At 41.7% G+C, this 27,081-nt stretch overlaps 2 protein-coding genes across 5 annotated transcripts in view; one reads left to right on the plus strand and one right to left on the minus strand.

The window, feature by feature from the left end:
• The first annotated feature begins 164 nt into the window (after positions 1-164).
• LOC123999678 (protein regulator of cytokinesis 1-like) lies at positions 165-16,018 on the plus strand. Of its 4 annotated transcripts, none has more exons than XM_046305657.1 (14): positions 165-317; positions 8,637-8,769; positions 8,865-8,987; positions 9,131-9,364; positions 9,546-9,716; positions 9,818-9,967; positions 10,507-10,657; positions 10,743-10,879; positions 11,096-11,191; positions 12,302-12,454; positions 12,788-12,883; positions 13,082-13,189; positions 13,573-13,683; positions 15,288-16,018. In XM_046305657.1, exons 1-14 carry the CDS (start codon positions 301-303, stop codon positions 15,348-15,350), a joined length of 1,743 nt encoding a protein of 580 aa, XP_046161613.1. In that variant the 5' UTR covers positions 165-300; the 3' UTR covers positions 15,351-16,018. The 4 variants fall into 4 exon arrangements, with proteins under 4 accessions (XP_046161613.1, XP_046161615.1, XP_046161614.1 ...); XM_046305659.1 differs by having other exon boundaries at positions 13,576-13,683; XM_046305658.1 differs by having other exon boundaries at positions 13,085-13,189.
• A 520-nt stretch (positions 16,019-16,538) lies between these two features.
• si:dkey-247m21.3 (5-hydroxytryptamine receptor 4) overlaps positions 16,539-27,081 on the minus strand; it is a 72,546-nt gene continuing 62,003 nt past the window's right edge. The window contains exon 7 of the mRNA XM_046306669.1: positions 16,539-17,784. Within this exon, the coding sequence (XP_046162625.1) occupies positions 17,676-17,784 (109 nt within the window). The 3' untranslated portion in view covers positions 16,539-17,675. The remainder of the gene's footprint in view (positions 17,785-27,081) is intronic.

Genomic DNA, 27,081 nt, shown 5'->3' on the forward strand with positions numbered 1-27,081 from the left:
GAAAATGTATTGAATGCACTGTCTAACGTGTCTAATCTAATCAGCAATAGCTGGCTACAGTATTTTGACTGACAACGTTCAGTACTAAAGTGAAAATGTAATGTAGCTTACTATCCACTTGACGGAGGCAGAGAGCCTCTCTGACCAAAACGAGAAAAGGGGAGTGTCATTAGTGAATAGCACCATTGCTTCGTCGCGGCTATAATGACAATTCAAACCAGCCAGACACACGTCTTTTTAATTTAATGTAAAACATTTATATTCGTCAATAGCTACCTAGTTTTCAGAGCAGCTAACGTTATGTCAAGCCGGAGGAGGTAAGTTGACTTGGTTTGCTAGCTAAAGTGGCCATAATTAACCATATTAGTAAGGAGTTAACGTTAGCTATACTTAGGAGTATCTCTAGTTATGTTTGCTGCAGCAATGTGTGATTTAAATTAGAAGTAGCTACCACAATGCAAAAAGCCAATGCCATTGCTGGGGTGGGGGAACGTCTCATACTAGACTACTCTTATTCTGACAATGACTATATTAGGTTAGCTAAATTAAGTTATTCCGCGTTCAAAACAACTGGTAACTCGTATATATCGGATTTGTGAGTTCAAGACAATTGGGAACCCGGCTGGCGGAAAAAATCGTTTAATGGTCATCTAACTCAAGAACTCGGGCCTATTTCTAGAACTCTTAACTTCCCGACCTGAAGATCAGACGTCATGATTTGACCGTCATTTTTAGTGTTCCCAGGTGTCTTGAACGCACCAATAGTTAAACACACGTTTTCTAGCTCGGGAGTATTCATTACAGAACACGTTCAGTTTAATAACCAAACAGAACTAAACTCGTTTTTGGACAAATGCAGGTCTCTCATAAAACGGAAGCAAACGAAACTAAGGAACGTTTTGCAACAGAATTGGCGCAATGAATAGACCCGTGGGGCAAGAGGAGTCTTCAACGCGCTTTATCGTTAAATCATCCCCACATCACACATTTTTATTAGACTGTCATCACCATATTTGGCAGTGAGAGAAACACCAATGAGATGCTTCACATGTATACTTCCGATCAACTATCTGGCTCATTTTAATATCTGTGATGGCGCTACCCATGCTGTCACAGACACTAAATATAATGGCACCGATACAATGACGAGGCCTCCATCTCAATGCCACATCCACAAAGTCATAATTATGGCTAAACCCTGCCTATTTCTAAAATGTGTCTGCTTTTAACCACACTGCTAACCTTGTGCCTAACCTTAAGACCAGAAAGGAAAGCAAGTTTTTGTTTTCATGTATTTTTACGATTTAGCCAATTTTGGCTGTGGTAACTAGTGACAACCCGGTGAAAACCCAATCTGCACCGTTCGGCAACATGATCCATTGTTAAGAAACAAACATCTCATTTCCATAAAGTATATATTCAAATTTTCATACTATATTTCATTGGAAAGGCAGAGCGTTTATCAAAAGCAATCACTTTTGCACGTGAACACAGAATCGTACTCATTACTCCACATCCTTAATCTACCTCACTTTCGTTTTGCGTGAACTTTGCCAACGAATGCAATCACTCTTCACCCGATGCAAACTACTTTTGCCCGGGCCAGGGGTGTATTCATTAAGCCAAGTATATTGCAAAATGTTTTGTCTGTTCAACGTGACGTAAAAGCGGTTGGGTTCTTAAACTGAAGTTGTAGTTCATTTTAATTGTATGATTTCCACACATTGCCATTTCAATCAGAATAGTCTGATGTGTTTGAGACAAAATATCCACAGGAAAATAGTATTAAACAGACATCAAAATGTGGGTCTCTGTGTGGCAGTCAATACTTGTTTGGTCATCTGCTAAGACATGTGCACAAGACAGAAGTACATGGATAGGATACAACAAAAGTCTTGAAGGTGTTTACATGGTGTAAGCATGTGACAGATATAACAACGCCAGTACCGGTGCTCTAATAATTCAGGAAGACAACACTTCTGTGGATATTTTGTCTCACATTTTGACCTGCTGAAGGACCAACCGCACAGACAACCAGTAGAGTAAGTGCAAATGTAATTTTATACAAGATTCTGGCTTGTAAGGAAACTTTCCAAGTTTTTGCAGTGCTTGGTTTGACTGTATACCAATAATTGGTATCATATTCAATTAAGTAATGTGTTTGCGAATGGGGCTGAAGTATGGGATTAAAAACAAACAAAAAAATAACTGTTGTAAATTATAAACTGGGTAGTTTGAGCCCTGAATGCTGATTGGCTGACAGCCGTGGTATATCAGCCCGTACACCACGGTCTTGACATGTATTTTTACTGCTCTAATTAACTTCTTGGCGCACCCAAGAAGGGTGCGTCAACATCGCTGAATTGCAGAGCGCCAAATTCAAATTAAATTACGAAAAGGATTTAATTTTCATGAAATAACAAGTGCAATATAGCAGAACACAGCTTAGTTTGTTAATCCACCTGGTGTGTCAGATTTCAAAAAAGCTTTACAGCAAAAGCTATCCAAGCGTTTGTTAGGACATCTCTCTCAGCAGACAAAACATTACAAACAGCTAGCAGCAAAGTAGATTGGTCACGAAAGTCAGAGAAGCCATAAAATGAATCGCTTACCTTTGATCTTCAGATGTTTTTACTCACGAGACTCCCAGTTACACAAATGTTCCTTTTGTTCCATAAAGATTATTTTTATATCCAAAATACCTCCATTTGGTTGGTGTGTTTGTTCAGAAATCCACAGGCTCGAGCGGTCACGACGGGGCAGATGAAAATTCCAAATAGTATCCGTGAAGTTCGTAGAAACATGTCAAATGTTTTTTATAATAAATCCTCAGGTTGTTTTTACAATAAATAATCAATAATATTTCAACAGGACCGTAGCTTTTTCAATAGGAGAGAGTGAGAAAATGTCTGCTCCAAGCTGTTGCGCATGCAAAACTCTGCTGGCACCCAGTCATCCAATGACACGATGTGATCCTTTTCGTTCATTTTTCAGAATAAGCCTGAAACTGTGTAAAGACTGTTCACAACATGTTTAAGCCATAGAGAAAGGAATCTGGTTGATATCTCTTTAAATGGAAGGAAGGCATGCAATGGAACAGAGGTTTCTGGAAAAACAGCACTTCCTGGTTGGATTTTCCTTAGGTTTTCGCCTGCAATATCAGTTCTGTTAATCTCACTGACAATATTTTGACAGTTTTGGAAACTTTAGTGTTTTCTATCCTAATCTGACAATTATATGCATATTCTGGGCCTGAGGAATAGGCAGTTTCATTTGGGTAAGTTTTTCGTCCAAACATCAAAATACTCCCCCCTACACTCAAGAGGTTAAGTTGGTAACCAGTTGCGTCATGCCTAAGAACAGCCCTTGGCCATGGTATATTGGCCATATACCACAACCCCATGCCTTATTGCTTAAATATACTGTCTGTAAAATGTATGTATGAGCTGGATGTAGAAGCCTGAGTGTTGTCCATTAGTTTACTCCAATTAGGGGAGGGATGGTAGGGTTGGGGGAAAATAATATAGATCTTTTTTTATACAGTACCAGTAAAAAGTTTGGACACCTACTCATTCAAGGGTTTTCCTTTATTTTTTTTACTATCTTCTACATAGTAGAGTAATAGTGAAGACATCAAAACTATGAAATGACACATATGGAATCATGGAGTAAACAAAACAAGTGTAAAACATTTTTTTTATAATAATCTAAATATATTTGAGATTCTTCAAAGTAGCCACCCTTTGCCTTGATGACAGCGTTGCTCACTCTTCGCATTCTCTCAACCAGCTTCATGAGGTAGTCACCTGGAATGCATTTCAATTAACAGGTTAAGTTAATATGGAATTTCTTTCCTTAATGCGTTTGATCCAATCAGTTGTGTTGTGACAAGGTAGGGTTGGTATACAGAAGATAGCCCTATTTAGTAAAAGCAAAGAGAAACGACAGTACATCATTACTTTAAGACATGAAGGTCAGTCAATCCGGAACATTTCAAGAACTTTGAACGTTTCTTCAAGTGCAGTCGCAAAGGCCATCAAGCGCTATGATGAAACTGGCTCTCATAAGGACCGCCACTGGAAAGGAAGACCCAGAGGTACCTCTGCAAATAAGTTCATTAGTTAACGGCCTCAGAAATTAACTGCACCTCAGATAGCAGCCCAAATAAATGCTTCAGAGTTTAACTAACAGACACATCTCAACATCAACTGTTCAGAGGAGACTGCATGGTTGAATTGCTGCAACAACAAAAAAACACTACTAAAGGACACCAAGAAGATACTTGCTTGGACCAAGAAATACGAGCGATGGACATTAGACCGGTGGAAATCTTCCCTTTGGTCTGATGAGTCCAAATTTGTGATTTTCTTTTTTTTGTTCCAACCGTCGTATCTTTGTGACATGCAGAGTAAGTGAACGTATTATCTCCGTATGTGTGGTTCCCACCGTGAAGCATTGAGGTGTGCTTTGCTGGTGACATTGTCTGATTTATTTAGGATTCAAGGCAAACTTAACCAGCATGCCTACCACAGCATTCTGCAGTGATACGCTATCCCATCTGGTTTGCGCTTAGAGGGACTATCATTTGTTTTTAAACAGGACAATGACCCAACACACCTCCAGGTTATGTAAGGGCTATTTGACCAAGAAGGGGAGTGATGCATCAGATGATCTGGCCTCCACAATCACCAGACCTCAACCCAATTGTGATGGTTTGGGATAAGTTGGACCTCAGAGTGATGGAAAAGCAGCCAACAAGTGCTCAGCATATGTGGGAACTCCTTCAAGACTGTTGGAAAAGCATTCCAGTTGTAGCTGGTTGAGAGAATGCCAAGAGTATGCAAAGCTGTCAAGGCAAAGGGTGGCTACTTTGAATAATGAAATATATATTGATTTGTTTGACTTTTTTCTATTTTTTTTCTATTTATTTAACCAGGTAAGCTAGTTGAGAACAAGTTCTCATTTGCAACTGCGACCTGGCCAAGATAAATCATAGCAGTTCGACACATACAACAGAGTTACACATGGAATGAACAAAACATACAGTCAATAATACAGTAGGGAAAAAAAGAAAACAAAGTCTATATACAGTGAGTGCAAATGAGGTAAGATTAGGGAGGTAAGGCAATAAGTAGGCCATGGTGGCGAAGTAATTACAATATGGCAAATAAACACTGGAGTGGTAGATGTGCAAGTAGAGATACTGTGGTGCAAAAGGAGCAAAATAGATGGGCTGTATACTGATGGGCTATGAACAGGTGCAGTGATCTGTGAGTTGCTCTGACAGTTGGTTCTTAAAGCTAGTGAGGGAGATGGGAATCTCCAGCTTCAGTGATTTTTGCAGTTAGTTCCAGTCAGTGGCAGCAGAGAACTGGAAGGAAAGGTGACCAAAGGAGGAATTGGCTTTGGGGGTGACCAGTGAGATATACCTGCTGGAGCGTGAGCTACGAGTGGGTGCTGCTATGGTGACCAGCGAGCTGAGATAGGGCGGTGCTTTACTTAGCAGAGACTTGTAGATAACCTGTAGCCAGTGGGTTTGGTGACGAGTATGAAGCGAGGGCCAGCCAACGAGAGCGTACAGGTCGCAGTGGTGGGTAGTATATGGGGCTTTGGTGACAAAACGTATGGCACTGTGATAGACTACATCCAGTTTGCTGAGTAGCGTGTTGAAGGCTATTTTATAGATGACATCGCCGGAGTCAAGGAAGGGTAGGATGGTCAGTGTTACGAGGGTATGTTTGGCAGCATGAGTGAAGGAAGCTTTGTTTTGCGAAATAGGAAGCAGATTCTAGATAAAACTTTTGATTGGAGATGCTTAATGTGAATCTGGAAGGAGAGTTTACAGTCTAGCCAGACACCTAGGTATTTGTAGTTATCCACGTATTCTAAGTCAGAGCCATCCAGAGTAGTGATGCTGGATGGGCGGGCAGGTGCGGGCAGTGATCGGTTGAATAGCATGCATTTAGTTTCTTGCGTTTAAGAGCAGTTGGAGGCCACGGAAGGCGAGTTGTATGGCATTGAAGCTCGTCTGGTGGTTAGTTAACAGTGTCCAAAGAAGGGCCAGAAGTATACAGAATGGTGTTGTCTGCGTAGAGGTGGAATAGAGAATCACCAGCAGCAAGAGCGACATCATTGATGTGTACAGAGAAGAGAGTCGGCCCGAGATTTGAACCCTATGGCACCCCCATAGACTGCGAGAGGTCCGGACAACAGGCCCTCCGATTTGACACACTGTCTATCAGAGAAGTAGTTGGTGAACCAGGCGAGGCAATCATTTGAGAAACCAAGGCTGTTGAGTCTGCCAATAAGAATGTGGTGATTGACAGTCGAAAGCCTTGGCCAGGTCGATGAATACAGCTGCACAGTAATGTCTCTTATCGATGGTGGTTATGATATCGTTAAGGACCTTGAGCGTGGCTGAGGTGCACCCATGACCAGATTGTACCTTCTCCGCTATGCAATGTGATTCAAAATGGTCAGTAATCTGTTTGTTAACTTGGCTTTCGAAGACCTTAGATGTAGGATAGATATAGGTATGTAGCAGTTTGGGTCTAGAGTGTCACCCTTTTGAAGAGAGGAATGACAGCGGCAGATTTCCAATCTTTGGGAATCTCAGACGATACGAAGAGAGGTTGAACAGGCTAGTAATAGGGATTGCAACAATTTAGGCAGATAATTTAAGAGAGGGTCCAGATTGTCTAGCCCGGCTGATTTGTAGGGGTCCAGATTTTGCCGCACTTTCAGAACATCAGCTATCTGGATATGGGTGAAGGAGAAATGGTGGGGGCTTGGGTGGGTTGCTGTGGAGGGTGCCGGGCAGTTGACCAGGGTCGGGGTAGCCAGGTGGAAAGCATGGCCAGCCGTAGAGAAATGCTTATTGAAATTCTCAATTATAGTGAATTTGTTGGTTGTAAGTCTTTCCTAGCCTCAGAGCAGTGGGTAGCTGGGATGAGGTGCTCTTATTCTCCATGGACAATGGTGTCCCATAACATTTTTGAGTTTGTACTGCAGGATACAAATTTCTGTTTAAAATAGCTAGCCTTAGCTTTCCTAACTGCCTGTGTATATTGGTTCCTAACTTCCCTGAAAAGTTGCATATCACGGGGGCTATTCGATGCTAATGCAGAACGCCACAGGATGTTTTTGTGCAGGTCTGGAGTGAACCAAGGGCTATATCTATTCCCGGTTCTACATTTTTTTGAATGGGGCATGCCTATTTAAGATGGTGAGGAAGGAACTTTTAAAGAATAACCAGGCATTCTCTGTCTGGATGAGGTCAATGGCGTTCCAGGATACTCCGGCCAGGTCGATTAGAAAGGCTGAGATCTTGGTTGATAACAGCAGAGGTGTATTTGGAGGGTGAGTTAGTTAGGATGATATCTATGAGGGTGCCCGTGTTTACGGATTTGGGGATCTGGTAGGTTCATTGATAAGTTGTTTGAGATTGAGGGCATCAAGCTTAGATTTTAGGATGGCCGGGGTGTTAAGCATTTCCCCTTTTAGGTCACGAGCTCAGAAGATAGATGAGGGGGAGCAATCAAATCACATATGGTGTTGAGGGCACTGCTGGGGGCAGAGGGTGGTCTATAGCAAGCAGCAACGGTGAGAGACTTGTTTCTGGAAAGGTTCATTTTTAGAAGTAGAAGCTAAATTTTTGGGGGTACAGACCTGGATAGTAAGACAGAACTCTGCAGGTTTTCTTTGCAGTAAATTGCAACATCGCCCCCTTTGGCAGTTCTATCTTGTCGGAAAATGTTATAGTTAGGAAAGGAAATTTCAGTTTTTGGTGGTCTTCCTAAGCCAGGATTCAGACAGGGCTAGGACATCCGGATTGGTGGGGTGTGCTAGGGCAGTGAATAAAACAAACTTAGGGAGGAGGCTTCTAATGTTAACATGCATGAAACCAAGGCTTTTACGGTTGCAGAAGTCAACAAATGAGAGAGCCTGGGGGATGGGAGTGGAGGTAGACACTGCAGGGCCTCTGGATTAACCTCTGCATCACCAGAGGAACAGAGGAGGAGTAGGATAAGGGTACGGCTAAAGGCTAACAGAACTGGACGCCTAGTATGTTCAGAACAGAGAGTAAAAGGAGCCAATTTCTGGGCACGGTAGAATATATTCAAGGCATAATGTACAGACAAAGGTATAGTAGGATGTGAATACAGTGGGGGTAAACCTGTGCATATAGTGATAATGAAAGAGATATTGTCTCTAGAAATGGCATTTAAACCAGGTGATGTCACTGCATGTGTGTGGGGGGGTGGAACTAAATTGTTAGCAGAGTCGTGTTGTGCAGTGCTAGAGGTTCTACAGTGAAATGTTTCTATTGTAAAAAATAGTAAAAATAAAAACCCTTGAATGAGTAGGTGTGTCAACTTTTGACTGGTACTATGTATCAATTTTTTTCATATTTGATTTACTTAAATAAGTCATTGGAAATGCAGACAATTACATAGATTCTGTCAATCTGCAATATTAAAGCCGATCTACCCCCTAAAGAAATATTGTTTTTGCAGTGCTTGGTTTCAAACGGTATACCAATAATTGGTATCCTATTCAGATTTGTTGGGCAATGTGTTTGCTACTTAGCCAGCTGAAGTTACCAAATGTAATGGTCATGTCACTCATCTCTGCAGTGAAGCCCTGGCTTTCTCTCTAGTGACGGGTATAAACCATGCCATGGCCAAGCTGGTGGACATCTGGGACAGCATGGGCATCATGGAGGAGCAGAGGGTGGAGCGGATGGAGACTGTGAAGAAACACATTGAGGTGAGGCTTCAGAAAACAGGAAATGTAGATTAACTGAAACGGAAGCCTTGTCAAGTAACTAATTAACAGACTGACTTGACATTCCTAATCTAAAGGGCCTTTTGAATGACATGATCACTGAGGAGGAAGCTTTGAAGCACCGCATCCGAACCAATGTCATCACTTTTGAAAAACAGTTGGATACCTTGTGTCTGGAAATGTCAATGGATCCATACAAAGTAAGTGGTTATTTCTTCAGGCTTAACAACAGTAAAGGTTGGTCTTTAAAGGTTCTGTGTCTCAATAATTTAGCTGGTTCCACCCCTTGACTCTTTACCTTCCATTGTGCTAACCTCCTGTCTCCATCTTGTCCACCTGTCAGTTGGAGGAGGGCCTGACAGTCCTCCAGATCGAGAAGAACCTGCGTCTGCGTGTGGAGGTTCTGACCAAGGAGAAGGGGGATCGTTTGAAGGAGTTACACGGACTGCAGCAGCAGGATAAGGAACTGTGCTTGGAGCTGTGCGTCACTCCCTATTATGTTCCCACAGGCAGCATACCCTCACGCACTCAGTTGCAGGAGTTCCGGGAGCACCTCAAGACCCTCAGTGAAGAAAAGGTATTGCAACAGCTGCCAGGATGGCAAGACTTTAGTGTGAATGTTATGAATACCTGACTCAAGTATTACTAAGAACACTATTATTAATTTCTTATTTTTTAAGTCTCTTTTGTGGTCTTGTGATATTTGTCTTTTGTTGGAAGCATCTCGTCTCTTGTCCCTCCCTTCCCCCGTTCTGTAGAAGAGTCGAGCAAAGGTGTTCTCGGGGCTGCGTGAGGACATCAGGAAGCTCATGGAGGACATGGGTCAGAAACCAGAAACCAGTCTGGAGAAAGAGTCTGTGTGTCATGGCGAGGAGATATTCCTGCTCACGCATGAAAACATCAAAGCCCTCCAACTGCTGTTGTCCCAGGTACTGAAAATAATTTGATAAAACTTACTAACGATTACTCAAAGATTTGTTGTTTTGGTTCTAGGACTTTTGACCAATTATATTAGTATATTTTTGTTTAGATGAAGGTCAAGAAGGAATCGCTGATGAATACTCTGGCTGAGCTGAAAGAACGAGCTATAAGCCTGTGGAATCGTCTGGAAGCGCTGGAGCAAGATCGCACTGCGTTCCAGGAGAGTGTGCGGGGTACCCTTTCTGACCAAATCGCACAGGTTGGAACTCCCTCTTCATACATCTCCCTTCACCACTGTGTTGGACAAAGCTTCACCGGCATACCATACACCACTGTGTTGGACAAAGCTTCACCGGCATACCACTGCAAAACAGTAAACATGGCACCATAACAATTAAGTTTCCCCAGAATTGACTAACAAGGGAACAGAGAATACCTTTACAATGGTGCTAGAACATCAGTGTTTGACAGTCCTGTATCATTAGGGCAGTGTTTCCTAACTCCAGTACCTTCAACAGTACACATTTTTGTTGTAGTCCCAGACAAGCACACCTGATTCAACTTGTCAACTAATGATCAAGCCCTCAATGAGTTGAATCAGGTGAGTTTGTCTGGGGCTACAACAAAAACATGTGCTGTTGGGAGGTACTTGAGGACTGGAGTTGAGAAACACTGCATTAGGGCATACGGAAAATTTAAATGAGTATTTCTTAAGGAACGAGTTCAGATGGTACCTCATGTTGCTGTTTCAGAGATGTATTTTTACTCCTACTGAACCTGACCTTGTTGCCCTTCCAGTGGCAGGGGGAGGTTGATCGTCTGACAGTCCTGCAGAAAGCCATGTTGGAGGATGTGATTGACAAGGTCCGACAGGAACTAGTGGCTCTCTGGGACAAGTGCAACCAGGGCACTGAGCACCGTGAACCCTTCAATGCCCACATCTGTGACGGTAGGTAGAACAATAATGGAAATACTTCCTCTCACTCATGCGCAAAACGCATACATACTGATCGAACCGATCCGTCTTTCCCTAGATGACTTCACAGAGGAATTGTTGGCACTGCATGATGCTGAGCTATTGAAGGTGAAGAATTACTATGATCAGGCTAAACCCTTACTGGAGGTTCTGCAGAAATGGGAGAAGTACTGGGCCCTCTTCCTGGACTTTGAGGTAATGCTGGAATTTGCGGTCAAGCTATGTTTGTGAAATAAAGTGCAAATATGTATTTTTAATTGTGTACCACTTGACGCATGTAATGGTTTTCAATCAAAAATATCCACAGTAGATACCAGCTGCTCTTGTTTCTGATACATGTTCAGTGTGGTGCAGAATTGTTTTTGTTCCACTTGACATAGAAACATATCTAATTTTCAAACCTCTTTGCAGAAAAAGGCCAATGATCCAAACCGCTTCTCCAACAGAGGAGGTGCCCTTCTCAAAGAGGCCAAAGAGAAGGTCAAAGTTCAGAAGATGTTGCCAAAGGTAAGGCTGGATTTGACTCCTCAACATGTCCCTCTAATAACTTTATTTGGCAGTTGGAGGGAGAAAAAAAAAATGTATATATTCTTTGTTTTTAAAGTAGGGCTGTTGTACATGTTGGTCTAGAGCATCGCAATCATGCTCAATGGGTGACTTGTCTGAGAATGGAAGAACTGGGACATTTTCAGCTTCCAGGAATTGTGTACAGATCCTTGCGATATTGAGCTGTGCATTATCATGCTGGACATGAAGTGGTGGATGAATGGCACCACAACGGGCCTCGGTTCTCGTCACGGTATCACTGCATTCAAATTGCCATCAATAAAATGCAATTGTGTTCATTCTCTGAAGCTTATGCCTGCCCATCCCATAACCCCACTGCCACCATGGGGCACTCTGTTCACAACGTTGACATCAGAAACCCGCTCGCCCACACGTCTGCGGTTGAGGCTGGTTGGACGTACTGCCAAGTTCTCTAAAAGATTCTTGCAGTCAGGAAACTTTTATTGTCCCCAGCACAATGTGCACCTGTGGACGTACTGCCAAATTCTCTAAAAGATTCTTGCAGTCAGGAAACTTTTATTGTCCCCAGCACAATGTGCACCTGTGGTAATGATCATGCTGTTTAATCATCTTCTTGATATGCCTCACCTGTCAAGTGGATGGAATAGCTTGGCAAAGGAGAAATGCTCCCTAACGGATGTAAACAAATTTGTTCATAATTTTAGAGAAATAAGCTTTTTGTGTGTGGAAAGTTTCTGGGATCTTTTATTTCAGCTCATTAAACATGGGACCAACACTTTACATGTTGCATTCATATTTTTGTTCAGTGAATATATTTTTTGAAATATACTGTACATTTAAAATGTAATGTCTGAAAAGTGGCAGCAATGGTTGATGGTAATCAAAAGATCACCGCCTCCTTTATTCAATGTCAAATCTCGCCCCACTGTATGCTGCTGCCCCACTGTATGATGGGTATATGATGGTGTCAGTGAGGTTGTGACCTTATGTAAAATGCCAATGATGTATACAGTTTAAATGTGTGTGTGTATAAAGGATTTTTACAAAGGAAAAGTGATGTTGATCCTCCCTGTTATGTGATGTGACTAGTTGGAGGAAGAGCTGAGGACTGGTGTTGAGAGCTGGGAGAAGGACCAGGGTACTGCCTTCCTGGTCCAGGGCCAGAGAGTCATGACCTACATCTCCACCCAATGGGAGGAGCACAAACAGCTGAGGGGCAAGGAGAAGAGTGAACGTGTCACTGTAAGTCCAGCCCCTCATAATGCTCTCACATTGACCCAGCAGTGGTCCCCAGTCAGCCCAATACTGGTCCATAGAGGCTTCGGGTGGGGGTTTGCTATTTGTCTTTAAAAACTATCAACAAACCTGATCTCCCTGTTCCCATGTGCAAAAGGCCAATTCTAAAACGTACTGTGCTGAACTTAGATTGAAATAGACTTGTACACCATATGGTGGTCAGCATGTGTAACTGTTGAGTGGTGGGAAACAGGGATTTTACCATTCTGTCCCCAGCAGAATGGTCTGTTTGTTATTGACTGGTCTGTGACTGAGGCTTTGTTTGTCTCTGTGTTGCAGACATCAAAGAAGGGAGAAATGACAACTCTCTTCAAAACTCCCACAAAGAGGGCCCATGGCGGGATGAACACCCTCACCCCCAACAAGATCAGGAAGGTACAGTAACTAGCAGTGGTCCACATAGGGCTAGTTCACTCTCCTCCAAAACCAACTGGCCAATTTACTATTGTGGTAACTTTTTATTTAACTAGGCAAGTCTGTTCTTAACTTTCTTATTAACAATGACTGCCTACACCAGCCAAACCCAGACGACGCTGGGCCAATTGACCTTGACCACCATGACTGTCCTTTCAGCAGACTCCTACACAGCCCATCATGGTGCGCTCCTACAGCTGCAACTCATCCAGCACCTTCATCAGTGTGCCTAGCAGCAAGCCTCCTCTCTCCCAGATTCAGATGCAGGTACACACACACAGCACTCACTCCAAACTGTGACCCATCATTGGTTCTTGTGCTTGCACACGTATATCCAAATTGAATGTTCAACATCTTCCTTTTATATTGCTGGACAACTATTAAAACAACCACTAGGTGATGTTGTTATAGAATTGTTCTTATTCAAGCGGTATTCATTCGGCCACAGTCAACTTAGCTTGTGAAAGAATATTGACAGCAAAATCAAAACTTGTCTTTAGAATCTAAACTCTTTCCAAGGTCAATCATTATGGTAAAGAGATGCAGAAATTGAATACTTCAAATGGATTAGCAGAGACTGCTGGGAAGGAAGTGTTGCATGCTCAGTTTGTTGACTGATGTGCTGTTTGTTTGTCCATTCATTGGCTAAGCAGAAAACCAAGTCCCTTGAGAGAAGCAGCAGTAGTCAGAGAACACCCCTGCAGGAGTACAACGGTACAGAGGAGAAAAATCCTGTTGACATCAGCTACTCTGACTTCACTGTAAGACCAGCCTTTTAAACTATACTCGAACTCAGCGATCACCAACCTTTTCTCAGTCAAGATCACTTTCGCAGTCAAAAAGCAAGCCGAGATCTACCTCACAGAATTAATTAAAAGCATGACATGAATCGAGGCCTATGCAACATTAATCTAATTAAACCAGTTCTGTAGGAATGACGTTTGTGCTGTATGCCTAATATATTACCACAGCATACTGCCAATCTTGTTCTTGTCGGACCATACACTGCCATTCAAACGTTTGGGAACACTTAGAAATGTTCTTGTTTTTGAAAGAAATGCACTTTTTTTTTTGTGCATTAAAATAACATCAAATTGATCAGAAATACAGTGTAGACATTGTTAATGTTGTAAATGACTATTGTAGCTGGAAACGGCTGATTTAAAATTAAAATAAAAATGGAATATCTACATAGGCGTACAGAGGCCCATTATCAGCAACCATCACTCCTGTGTTCCACTCCTGTTGTTAGCTAATCCAAGTGTATTATTTTTTAAGACTATTTGATCATTAGAAAACCCTTTTGCAATTGTTAGCACAGCTGAAAACTGTTCTGATTTTTAAAGAAGCAATAAAACTGGCCTTTAGACTAGTTGAGTATCTGGAGCCTCAGCATTTGTGGGTTCAATTAAAGGCTCAAAATGGTCAGAAACCAAGCACTTTCTTCTGAAACTCAGTCTATTCTTGTTCTGAGAAATGAAGGCTATTCCATGTGAGAAATTGCCAAGAAACTGAAGATCTGGTACAACGCTGTGTACTACTCCCTTCACAGAACAGCACAAACTGGCTCTAACCAGAATAGAAAGAGGAGTGGGAGGCCCTGGTGCACAACTGAGCAAGAGGACAAGTACATTAGAGTAATGGAGTACAAATTCATGACCTCCATATTAAAATAGACACGACGAGCTGCTTATAATTATAATGCAGGGCTGTCGATACTTTTGGCTACTCATTCATTGCAGCTACAGATCTGGTTGTAGCGGGAGTAGAAGTAGGGTGAAGCGCATTTTTATGTTTTGTAAAAGTGTTGAATAAAAACAGTGTTGACAGTGGTGAATTAAACTGAAGTATGAAAGCAGCAGCTCTTTGCTGTGTTCTTTAAGTCTCTCTGGTCATGGGTTTTAAAGTGATTAGATCTCATGTAGTTTGGGTGTTGTGGAAGCTGTAGGCATGGTGATTTGAGCTATTCAATAGGCCAGTGCACTTGATTTAGCTCTCTCAGGTCTGCCGGGTAGGCAGAGTTTGTTCCTTCAGACAAATGAAATGGTTCAAAATGGGAGTACTTTGATTATCTGGCGCGCAGGGCTTCTGAATCAAGTGCACCTACCGCCAGCAGCACAAGATGAATAAAAAATAATAATAATAGGCGCATAAGGCTTTATCGACCAGTTAACTTCACTGTAAGACCAGCCTTATATGCTGCCACCTCAACTTTCAATGTTTACTTCAATAATCCATACCAGACACATGAATTTAAATGTTTTTTTTTCTTCGCATTCTGCTTACTCTTCTAGATTGCTTTTTTTTATGGGGGTGGGGAGGGGTATATCAGTTACTAAAATATGTGTCCTTTCATTCCCCCCAGGGTGACCTGTCCAAAAAGACAAATGATGCCGTTTTCAATTCGACAGCAAAGGACCTTTTCTGATTTTCTCTTGATGGTCCCCATGTTTTAAGATGTGTGTGTGTGTGTGGACAATTCACCCCGCACAGGGTGTTGTGTCCACTTGGCACTCCTCGTGTGTGTGTATATATGGCCGGTGTTTGTAATGGTCAGTGAGCATTTCAGGTAATGCAAGTCTTTGTTATCTTGATGTAAATCATTTTTTGTAGTTTGTGTTGCTGTTACTTTGAAATGTGACCTATTTTGTCTTTTTGTAAATGCTTATTTTTGGACACCCTGTATGGAAGTGAATAGGTCTAAAGGGACTCTATGTGTCAGGTGTGGATGAAACATCATAAAGCCATGTTTTCCAGTTATTAATACTGTGCAGTCCAGGGAAGTGAATCACAAGTTTGATACGGTAGAGCCCCTTAGATGTTACATGCAGTACTTTTGATATTCCTTTTGATATTTGACTTGTTTATAAATGGCCAGGCTCCACCGGAGGAAGTATCCTGTTTAGATAGACCTTCCAGCAGAACAACATGCAGCTCTTTCTGTATGTAAATATTGCGCTCTTGAAAATATACTTTTCTTATTGCACATACGGTATTGACAATGTGTTTTGTCTTGACATGTGCGTTGTCTTGTCAACATGTGCCTGTTTTTATTTGATATTTTTTGACTTAATTAATAAATATATTTCAATGACATCTTTTGAGTTTATTTTTTAATCTACGGTATATCATAATACACATGAAACAAGAGTTTGGCGTTAATCATATGGGGGAGTGTTCGATTAGAGCCAAAGTCCTTCAATTGAACCAGGCCCTGTAAACTTGAGCGATTTATAGAGAATATGAATTCCTCTTCTGCGCCATCAATCCTGGATTGTATCGTTGACCTTGAGGTCAAACACTCCTCTAACCTCGACCGATGAGTGGGATTGTAGCAACCATGTAATTATCATGGATAATCAAGTTAGTCATTTATGAAAAGGGAGGGAGAAGAGTATTTTTGCTGTGTAATTGCCTCACTGAAATAACAGCATAATGGTCAAACATGTTTTAAATGCTTTCAAGGCAACCCAGTATTACACAATTACAGCTGTTTGCTATTCAGCGGTCTCCATCAATTTTTCTGGCCTACATGATCAGAAGTATAAGGCTAGATTAGACAGCAATTCAAAAGCAATTTTGTTAGTTGCTGAGTTCTTGGCACATAAAATTGTGAAGTTACACATTTATTTATCACAAATAATATCCAACAATGCAAAAGAAATCTGACTAAAAAGTTGTCACATAGTAACAAGACATTGCTCCTTATTTTCTGAAGCCAAAATAAATACAATTTAGTAATGTCTATACCATCAGTTCTCTTCAGATTAAAATGTACATGAAATATTTGTTGTCAGAGTCAAAACTGAATATAAATAGTAAATGCTAAGTTGATTGACATAATTAAATACAGTTTTTAACATACACGGGTCACTACCAGGAATGAGACTCTTTCATCCAGTGTTTTCCCCCAGGTATTTTTTTCAGCAGGGGTGGCAAGTAAGCAGGGGGTGGTAGGCATGGCCAATGGAGCGGTTTTAGAAGCCCTCTTGACAATTCTACATGTTTTGCCATAGGGCAGAGAGAATTTTAGTTTTAAAGCTAGTTTCCTACAATTGTTCTTATGCTGAGTAGCTCAAACAACTAAATTAAAGGGGGTCCCATGCTATGACATTTTTGGAATTTCAGATTCTCCCTGACTAGTTTGTATTGTGGTGGTTGTTTGTTCCTCAAATATGATCTTATTTAAAATAAAATAAAGTGTGTGTGTAATATATATATATATATATATTGCTCCATTATCTTTTCTACGTTCCTTTATATATTGTTTTAGTTGTTGAAGTTTAGATTTTAAATGTTTTATCATCCCGAAAATATATTTAAAAAATTAACTGGAGGCCAAGATTTAGCAGCGGTAGTGCGACGCTTGTAAAATACATATAGGGGAAACACTGACAACTGGTGAGCCAACAATAGCTTTTACCTTCATAGGGACCCGTAGAATATGAATCACCAACAATCATCTTGGTGTAATACTCATGTCATTCCACAGACACTAATTGGCTTTTGATCTCTTCATGCATCTTCATTGTCTGATTGTCTTCACCTGGGGGAAAAAACTCTGACTGGACAGTGCTTTTACGCAGTAAATTCATAAACCATGATCTGGTAATTCAATAATCAAATGATTGACTTCATCACTATCAGACTAGTCCTTCAGACCAGAATCTCATTGTGGTGACCATACGACCCCATTAATACATACTGTATTTCACTTGTTGAACTTGTGTAAGACATAAGCAGGTTTAGGTCATTATCTCTGGGCTATAGACAGTCCACCCATGGAGTCCTGAGATTCCAGCTCATTGGATAAAATCCTCCTGCTGTTGTCACTGTAGCTTCCGTTGGGAAGGAAGGATAGTCTAGAAGGGGGAAATGAAAATAATTTAGTTAGTTATGAGCTCAGCCTGCCACGACCGGGAGACCCATGGGGCGGTGCACAATTGGCCCAGCGTCGTCCGGGTTAGGGGAGGGTTTGGCCGGTAGGGATGTCCTTGTCCCATCGCGCTCTAACGACTCCTGGGCCGGGCGCATGCGTGCAGACACGGTCGCCAGGTGTACGGGGTTTCCTCCAACACATTGGTGTGGCTGGCTTCCGGGTTAAGTGGGCATTGTGTCAAGAAACAGTGCGGGTTGTGTTTTGGAGGACGCACGGCTCTCGACCTTCGCCTCTCCCGAGTCTCTGTACGGGAGTTGCAGCGATGAGACAAGACTGTAACTACCAATTGGATACCAAGAAATTGGAGAGTAAAAAGGGGTAAAATAATAAAAACATATATTTTTTTAAAGAGTTATGAGCTGATGAGGGTCCAAGTAAAAGATGATATCCAATGGAAAGTGAATCTGAAAAAAGACAGTTCTTGACAAATGAAGGCTCCTAGCAGGCAGGGCAGATACCAGACAGTGTTACACAACCAGCTACGCTAACCGTAGAATAGACGCATCTCTCACGCCTCAAGACATTCATTCTTAATTACAATGTTCCTCCATGTGAGACAAGGGAGATGTACCTGTCCATAGTTTTGTCTGTCTTTGTCTTGTCACTACTATTGCTGCCAAACCTTGCTGCATCCCCCTTCCCCTCCAAAAGGAGCACAATGAAAATAAGCTTTTAAGCTTTGTGTTATCATTAATGATTTTCTTAAATTGTTTGTGGAGGCGTCACTGGCTGGAGCGCCCTTATGTATGTATTTAAAATGGTCTAAATTCAATCAAATCAACCTCCAAATGCACTCTGTTCTCACAGAAGACTGTTTAATGTCAAAATAGAGCTCTCAATCTCTATTTATCAAACAAGTACTTATCATACCCATATGAACAATATCAGATGCTATTTGTCTAAGCCTGTACAGAATGTCATATCAGGCATTGTCATGATCAACTTGACAACATGAAAATGTCACCAGGACATCCATCAAACTTGGACATATTATCACTCCTACACGGATGTTTCAAACATACATTTTCTGTCAGGAATGACAAATGGTTTATAAATAGCCTACTGCAATTGCCTTTGTTCATATTTACACTGCTAAACGGCCATTAAAGCTGCCATAATGCACAGCTATATATAATGCTACAGTGCCTATTCTATGCCGGGTATTTTGTCAGTGTAATGATGCCACTTAAATGGAATGAATCACGATGGCACAATGTGGCATCACACCACACACAGTAACAGAATCACTCTGTACCTATGGCATCCTGTGGCACTGGACTTGTTCACTGCAGTTATGTTTCAGCACTTCCTGCAGGGTCGACAAAGGTACCTCATAACATGCGTTCCTGATTGACAAAATACACAAGACATGTTCAATGTTATTTCTAGATTATTAATGTTATGCACTCTAGACTAGTGCCAGCTCACACCTGAGGGCTGCATCCATGGAATCAGACAGTTGTGCTATCCACTGAGAACCGAAGGCATTTTGCGGGAATTAGACATTTTGAATGCTGATGATACATTTCTAGAGCACCACCCTTGTATGGTTCATTTCACCTACATGCCATGTGATTTAGCTTAAGATGTTTATGGTTAAAGAACTAAAATAGATCTCCATAATGGACATTCCCACGTTTGACCACAATGGGATCTATAAAAACTGTGCTCCACATTGTGAACCCTGAACCTTGAACTGTATTTCGCATCATACAAATGCTTTGGCAGAGATGTCACCCTATCTCTTACACTAAGCAGTAGATCCAACTGATATCTTTGGCTGTAGTGCAAACTTCATTACAAGAACAAAATGTGTTGTCCACATTTTTGAAAACAGAGTGACCTCCAGCCAGGATGTACTGTTTTGAAAGAACAAGTGCCAAAATAAACCCACATGAGGTCAAGCACTCAACATAAACATACTGTATCAAAAGAAGCACTATAACTATATAGATACCATTCAATGCATGTCCAATTTGGCCTAAACTTTCCAACAGCTCTCCAACTCTATACAACTCCTCAAAAGAGAATGTGTAGTGAGCATGAGAAAGCCGATTTGGTTTATTAGCTTAGATCGTTGTCACTTAATACAATATTTAGGCAAGTGAAGAGGGAACACAACCCCTTCTGCCGTTTTCTATGCTCCATTTCATGGCAATATTTTTTTTTTTTGTATATCAAATAATCAAACCCTCATCAAATAAAAATTAAAGCAAATTTTATTTGTCACATACACATGTTTAGCAGATGTTATTGCAAGTGTGGTGAAATGCTTGTTTTTCTAGCTCCAACAATGCAGTAATATGTAACAATTCACAACAATACACACAACCTAAACGTAAAAGAATGGAATTATAAAGAACATATAAATATTAGGATGAGCAATGTCGGACTGGCATAAACTAAATACAGTAGAATAGAATACAGTATATACGTATGAGATGAGTAAAGCAAAAATATGTAACATTATTATTGTGACTAGCGTTCCATTATTAAAGTGGCTAGTGATTTCAAGTCTATGTAAACTACCATTCAAAATCTTGGGGTCACTTAGAAATATCCGGGCACATTTTTTCGTCCATTAAAATAACAAATTGATCAGAAATACGGTGTCAACATTGTTAATGTTGTCAATGACTATTGTAGAAACGGCAGATTTCTTTTATGGAGTATCTACTGTACATGGGTGTACAGAGGTCCATTATCAGCAACCATCACACCTGTGTTCCAATGGCACTTTGTGTTTAGCTAATCCAACTGTATCATTTTAAAAGGCTAATTGATCATTAGCAAACCCTTTTGCAATTATGTTAGCACATCTGAAAATGGTTGTGCTGATTAAAGAAGCAATAAAACTGGCCTTCTTTAGACTAGTTGAGTGTCTGGAGAATCAGCATTTGTGGGTTCGATTACAGGCTCAAAATGGCCAGGAACAAAGAGCTTTCTTCTGAAACTTGTCAGTCTATTCTTGTTCTGAGAAATTAAGGCTATTCCATGCGAGAAATTGCCAAGAAACTGAAGATCTCACAACGCTGTGTACTACTCCCTTCACAGAACAGCGCAAACGGGCTCTAACCAGATTTGAAACAGGAGTGGGAGGCCCCGGTTCACAATTGAGCAAGAGGACAATCACATTAGAGTGCCTTTTAAAATGATAAACTTGGATTAGCTAACAACGTGCCATTGGAATACAGGAGTGATGGTTGCTGATAATGGGCCTCTAATGGGCCTCTGGCCTGTAGATATTCCATAAAAAATCTGTCGCACAACTGAGCAAGAGGACAAGTACATTAGAGTGTCTAGTTTGAGAAACAGACGTCTCCCAAGTCCTCAACTGGAAAAACACCAGTGTCAACGTCAACAGTGAAGAGTCGACTCTGGGATGGTGACCTTCTAGGCAGAGTTCCTCTGTCCAAAGCCCTGACCTCAATCCTATTGAAAATGTGTGGGCAGAACTGAAAAAGCATGTCCGCTCAAGGAGGCCTACAAACCTGACTCAGTTACACCAGCTCTGTCAGGAGGAATGGGCCAAAATTCACCCAACTTATTGTGGGAAGCTTGTGGAAGGCTACCCGAAACATTTGACCTAAGTTAAACAATTTAAAGGCAATGCTACCAAATACTAATTGAGTGTATGTAAACTTCTGACCCACTGGGAATGTGATGAAACAAATAAAAGCTGAAATAAATAAATCATTCTCTCTACTGTTGTTCTGACATTTCACATTCTTAAAATAAAGTGGTGATCCTAACTGACCTAAAACATGGAATTTCTACTAGGATTAAATGTCAGGAATTGTGAAAAACTGAGTTTAAATGTATTTGGCCAAGGTGTATGTAAACCTCTGACTTCAACTTTATACAGTGCATTCGGAAAGCATTCAGACCCCTTGACTTTTTTCACATTTTGTTACGTTACAGCCTTATTCTAAAATGAATGAAATAGTTTTTTTCTCTCATCAATCTACACACAATACCCCATAATGAAAAAGCAAAAGAAAATGGAAATATCACATTTACATAAGTTTTCTGACCCTTTGCTCAGTACTTTGTTGAAGCACTTTTGGCAGCAATTACATCTTTGAGTCTTCTTGGGTATGACACTACAAGCTTGGTACACCTGTATTTGGGGAGTAAATCACATTTTCTGCAGATCCTCTCAAGCTCTGTCAGTTTGGATGGGGAGTGTCGCTGCACAATTTTTAGGTCTCTCCAGAGATGTTTGATCGGGTTCAAGTCCGTGCTCTGGCTGGGCACCTCAAGAACATTCAGAGACTTGTCCCGAAGCCACTCCTATGTTGTCTTGGCTGTGTGCTTTGGGTCGTTGTCCTGTTGGAAGGTGAATCTTTGCCCCAGTCTGAGGTCCTGAGCGCTCTGGAGCAGGTTTTCATCAAGGATCTCCCTCTACATTGATCCGTTCATATTTCCCTCGATCCCGACTAGTCTCCCAGTCCCTGCCGCTAAATAACATCCCCACAGCATGGTGCTGCCACCACCATCCTTCACTGTAGCTATGGTGCCAGGTTTCTTCCAGACTTGATGCTTGGCATTCAGGCCAAAGAGTTCAATCTTGGTTTCATCAAACCAGAGAATCTTGTTTCTCATGGTCTGAGTGTCTTTAGGTGCCTTTTGGCAAACTCCGAGCAGGCTGTCATGTGCCTTTTACTGAGGAATGGCTTCCATCAGGCCATGACCATAAAGGCCTGATTGGTGTAGTGCTGCTGAGATGGTTGTCCTTCTGGAAGGTTGTCCTTCTCCCATCTCCACAGAGGATCTCTGGAGCTCTGTCAGAGTGACCATCAGGTTCTTGGTCACCTCCCTGACCAAGGCCCTTCTTCCCCGATTGCTCAGTTTGTCTGAGCAGCCAGCTCTAGGATGAGTCTTGGTGGTTCTAAACTGTGCTCCTGGGTACCTTCAGTGCTGATGACATTTGTTGGTATCCTTCTACAGAGCTGAGCCTCGACACAATCCTGTCTTTTGCTCTGACATGCACTGTCAACTGTGGGACCTTATATAGACAGGTGTGTGCCTTTCCAAATCATGTCCAATCAATTGAATGTACCACAGCTAGGCTCCAATCAAGTTGTAGAAACATCTCAAGGATGATCAATGGAAACAGTATGCAGCTGAGCTCAATTTTGAGTCTCATAGCAAAGGGTCTGAATAATTACGTAAATACATTTATAAAGTTTTGAAAAACCTGTTTTCGCTTTGTCGTTATGGGGTATTGTCTGATGATTGAAGAAAAAGGTAATTTAATACATTTTAGAATAAGGCTTTAACATAACAAAATGTGGAAAAGGGAAGGGGTCTGAATACTTTCTGAATGCACTGTCATCAACAGAGACGAAGGGAGACCAGTTGAACGTCTCCAGGGGAAGGTTGTTTCTGTTTAATTTAGTCTTAATTCCTCGGACGCTGGTACACATGGTTCTTTTTATCAACATATGTGATCAGTCTTAAACTATAAACTCTGAATCCTGGAGGACTCTGGATGGAAATGAAACCAAAATACAGGACCTCAGACCTTGACCTGGCAGACACCAGGAGCCATGGGGATTGCATGTTGATTAGCTTAATAATGATGTGATTTTCTTCTGACATGACATCAAGGAATGTAGAAATAGAGCTACAACAGGGGTGGGCCAGTTCCGGCTCGTGAGCCCATTCAATCTGGCCCGCGGGAGGTTTGAGTAAGAATAAAATAAAAATCACTCCAGGCCACTCTTGAATGTCTTCAACTAGATAGAAAGTATGTAGAAATTAGAATGTACCTATATATTTTCAAATACCTGCCCTTTTTCTGAAATTTCTTTTGACAAACAAATCGTTCCAACAAAAGAAATCTGTGAAACCCTCCGCTGAATTTTTAAATCCCACCTCCTGATCTACAGTATATCTCTCAGACACTTCGACCTTATTTCACAGGGTCAGAAAACAGAAAATGGCTTGAGTCCCTTGGGTACCTGACTACCCTGAATTTCTTTCTGCCAAAACATGTTACGAAGAATTTGTTCTGCCCCTGAAAACAAATAAATTGCATTTTTGCAGCTCTATCAAATCCCTAAGTCCCAGTCAGTCTCAAATGAATTACAACCAAATCCCATCTATGGTGCAGTATTTGTTCAAATGTAGTCATGGTACATTTTACAACTGTTTATTCCCAGACTAAAAATAACATGTATTTCTATTGAAGAGGGCAGAACAGCAGTACATTCCCCAAAGGAAATGAAAACACTGACTTTCAGATCACTTGACCATTATCCAAGGTATTATGCCACCGGTATAGTGGGTCTATAATATACTATTCTGATATTTGAAAACATCTATATAATAGATGAAAACATCTTATATTTTTTATACCTATTCATCCATTCATCTTGCACTGCATAAATCCATTTGCAGTCACTGACGACAACTGAAATTGCCATCCGGATCAGCTCCTCTGATCCCTGGTATGTGGACGTTACTAGTTTCAGTTTGTATGGGGTTTATTGGATTGAGGCTGAGACACACTGTTAAATTCCCCAATCCTGGTATGTGGACGTTACTAGTTTCAGTTTGTATGGGGTTTATTGGATTGAGGCTGAGACACACTGTTAAATTATCCAATCCTGTGGTCCTAAACTCAAACCTTTGATCATAACCAGATGACCACCAGTATGGTCAGGGCAGGACAGGAGTGAAAGGGGCTGTGTGTGAGAGACCCTGCTATCTGAGCCCTTCTATCTGAGCCTTGCTATCTGAGCCTTGCTATCTCAGCCCTGCTATCTGAGCCCTGCTATCTGAGTCCTGTTATCTCAACCCTGCTATCTGAACCCTGCTATATGAGCCCTGCTATCTGAGTCCTGTTATCTCAACCCTGTTATCTCAACCCTGCTATCTGAGCCCTGCTATATGAGTCCTGCTATCTGAGCCCTGCTATCTGAGCCCTGCTATCTGAGCCCTGCTATCTCAACCCTGCTATCTGAACCCTGCTATATGAGCCCTGCTATCTGAGTCCTGTTATCTCAACCCTGTTATCTCAACCCTGCTATCTGAGCCCTGCTATCTGAGTCCTGCTATCTGAGCCCTGCTATCTGAGTCCTGTTATCTCAACCCTGTTATCTCAACCCTGCTATCTGAGCCCTGCTATCTGAGCCCTGCTATCTGAGCCCTGCTATCTGAGCCCTGCTATCTGAGTCCTGCTATCTGAGCCCTGCTATCTGAGCCCTGCTATCTGAGCCCTGCTATCTGAGTCCTGTTATCTCAACCCTGCTATCTGAACCCTGCTATATGAGCCCTGCTATCTGAGTCCTGTTATCTCAACCCTGTTATCTCAACCCTGCTATCTGAGCCCTGCTATCTGAGCCCTGCTATCTGAGTCCTGCTATCTGAGCCCTGCTATCTGAGCCCTGCTATCTGAGCCCTGCTATCTCAACCCTACTATCTCAGCCCTGCTATCTCAGCCCTGCTATCTGAGCCCTGCTATCTGAGCCCTGCTATCTCAACCCTGCTATCTCAACCCTGCTATCTCTGCTATCTCAGCCCTGCTATCTGAGCCCTGCTATCTGAGCCTTGCTATCTCAGCCCTGCTGTCTGAGCCCTGCTATCTGAGCCCTGCTATCTGAGTCCTGTTATCTCAACCCTGCTATCTGAGCCCTGCTATCTCAGCCCTGCTATCTGAGCCCTGCTATCTGAGTCCTGCTATCTGAGCCCTGCTATCTGAGCCCTGCTATCTCAGCCCTGCTATCTGAGCCCTGCTATCTGAGCCCTGCTATCTCAACCCTGCTATCTGAGCCCTGCTATCTGAGCCCTGCTATCTCAGCCCTGCTATCTCAGCCCTGCTATCTGAGCCCTGCTATCTCAACCCTGCTATCTCAGCCCTGCTATCTCAACCCTGCTATCTGAGCCCTGCTATCTCAACCCTGCTATCTCAGCCCTGCTATCTGAGCCCTGCTATTTCAGCAGGTAGCCAAATCTCCACATGTTAGATCACTGAAGGGATCTGTCAAGCATCAAACCAGCTCTGGTAAAATAAACAACCATCAAACCTGTTTTAACTGTTTTATCTGAAAAAGTCAAATGAACATTACTGTTCAAGTTTCAAAACATGCATATTAATTACACATGAACATGTAGTGCTCATAAAAGCTTCCGCCGAGTCCATCATAAATCTATTCTGTGCAGTAAACAAACACCTGGTTTGACTAAAGTCTGCAGAACCTAGAGGGGTTGAGTTGTGAGTTTAGTACAGTTAAAATTATATTAAATTATATGGTTTGACTCACCATATTTGCATCATATTGTGAGAACTAGTAAACAATTTATATAACATAATATAATCGTGAAATTCACAGTACATTTGTAATACAATATAACATGGTGAACTATGTGTATTACAACTTGTTGACGTCAAAGAAAGTACTGGAAGCTTTGTTATTAAACTGGAACAGATCAGTTGCCCCCAGGTCATGAAGTCATTTCCCCCCATTTTTCCACAGTCTTTCACTATTACATCAAGACATAATAATAATAGTAATAATATGTGCCATTTAGCAGACGTGACTTACAATCATGTGTGCATGCATTTTACATATGGATGGTCCCGGGAATCAAACCCACAACCCTGGCAGTGCAAGGACCACAAGACAAGGCAGGAAGAGATAGAATCAGACATCCACATCAGTTGAGGTCCTGCTTTATTTATGAGCTATATTAAAATCCAGTCTCCAATAATAATAATATATAATAATAATAATATATGCCATTTAGCAGACGCTTTTATCCAAAGCGACTTACACTCAGTACACTGTACCAAAATACACTCTGCGGCCAGTTTACTAGGTACACAACCCTGTTCACGAAAATGGTTCGCTACTAGTGAGTCACGTGGCCATCGCTTGCTATATATTTGTATTTATTTAACGAGGCAAGTCGGTTACGAACAAATTCTTATTTACAATGACGACCTACCGGGGAACAGTGGGTTAACTGCCTTGTTCAGGGGCAGAACGACAGATTTGACCTTGTCAGCTCGGGGATTCAATCCAGCAACCTTTCGGTTGCTGACCCAACGCTCTAGCCACTAGGCTACCTGCCTGCCCTACAGCAGGCAGACAAGCATCGAGGCATTCAGTTACTGTTCGATTGAACGTTATAATGGGAAAAACTAGTGACTTTGAGGGTGATATGATCGTCGGTATCTCAGAAACAGCTGGCCTCCTGATCTTTTCACATG

Source organism: Oncorhynchus gorbuscha, linkage group LG16, assembly GCF_021184085.1.
Source record: "Oncorhynchus gorbuscha isolate QuinsamMale2020 ecotype Even-year linkage group LG16, OgorEven_v1.0, whole genome shotgun sequence".
NCBI classification, from domain to species: domain Eukaryota; kingdom Metazoa; phylum Chordata; class Actinopteri; order Salmoniformes; family Salmonidae; genus Oncorhynchus; species Oncorhynchus gorbuscha.

Coding starts and splice junctions, on each gene's coding strand:
- LOC123999678 (XM_046305657.1), top strand. Junction 12,455..12,787: donor AGAAGAGTGAACGTGTCACT/GTAAGTCCAGCC, acceptor TCTGTGTTGCAG/ACATCAAAGAAGGGAGAAAT. Junction 13,684..15,287: donor TCAGCTACTCTGACTTCACT/GTAAGACCAGCC, acceptor CATTCCCCCCAG/GGTGACCTGTCCAAAAAGAC.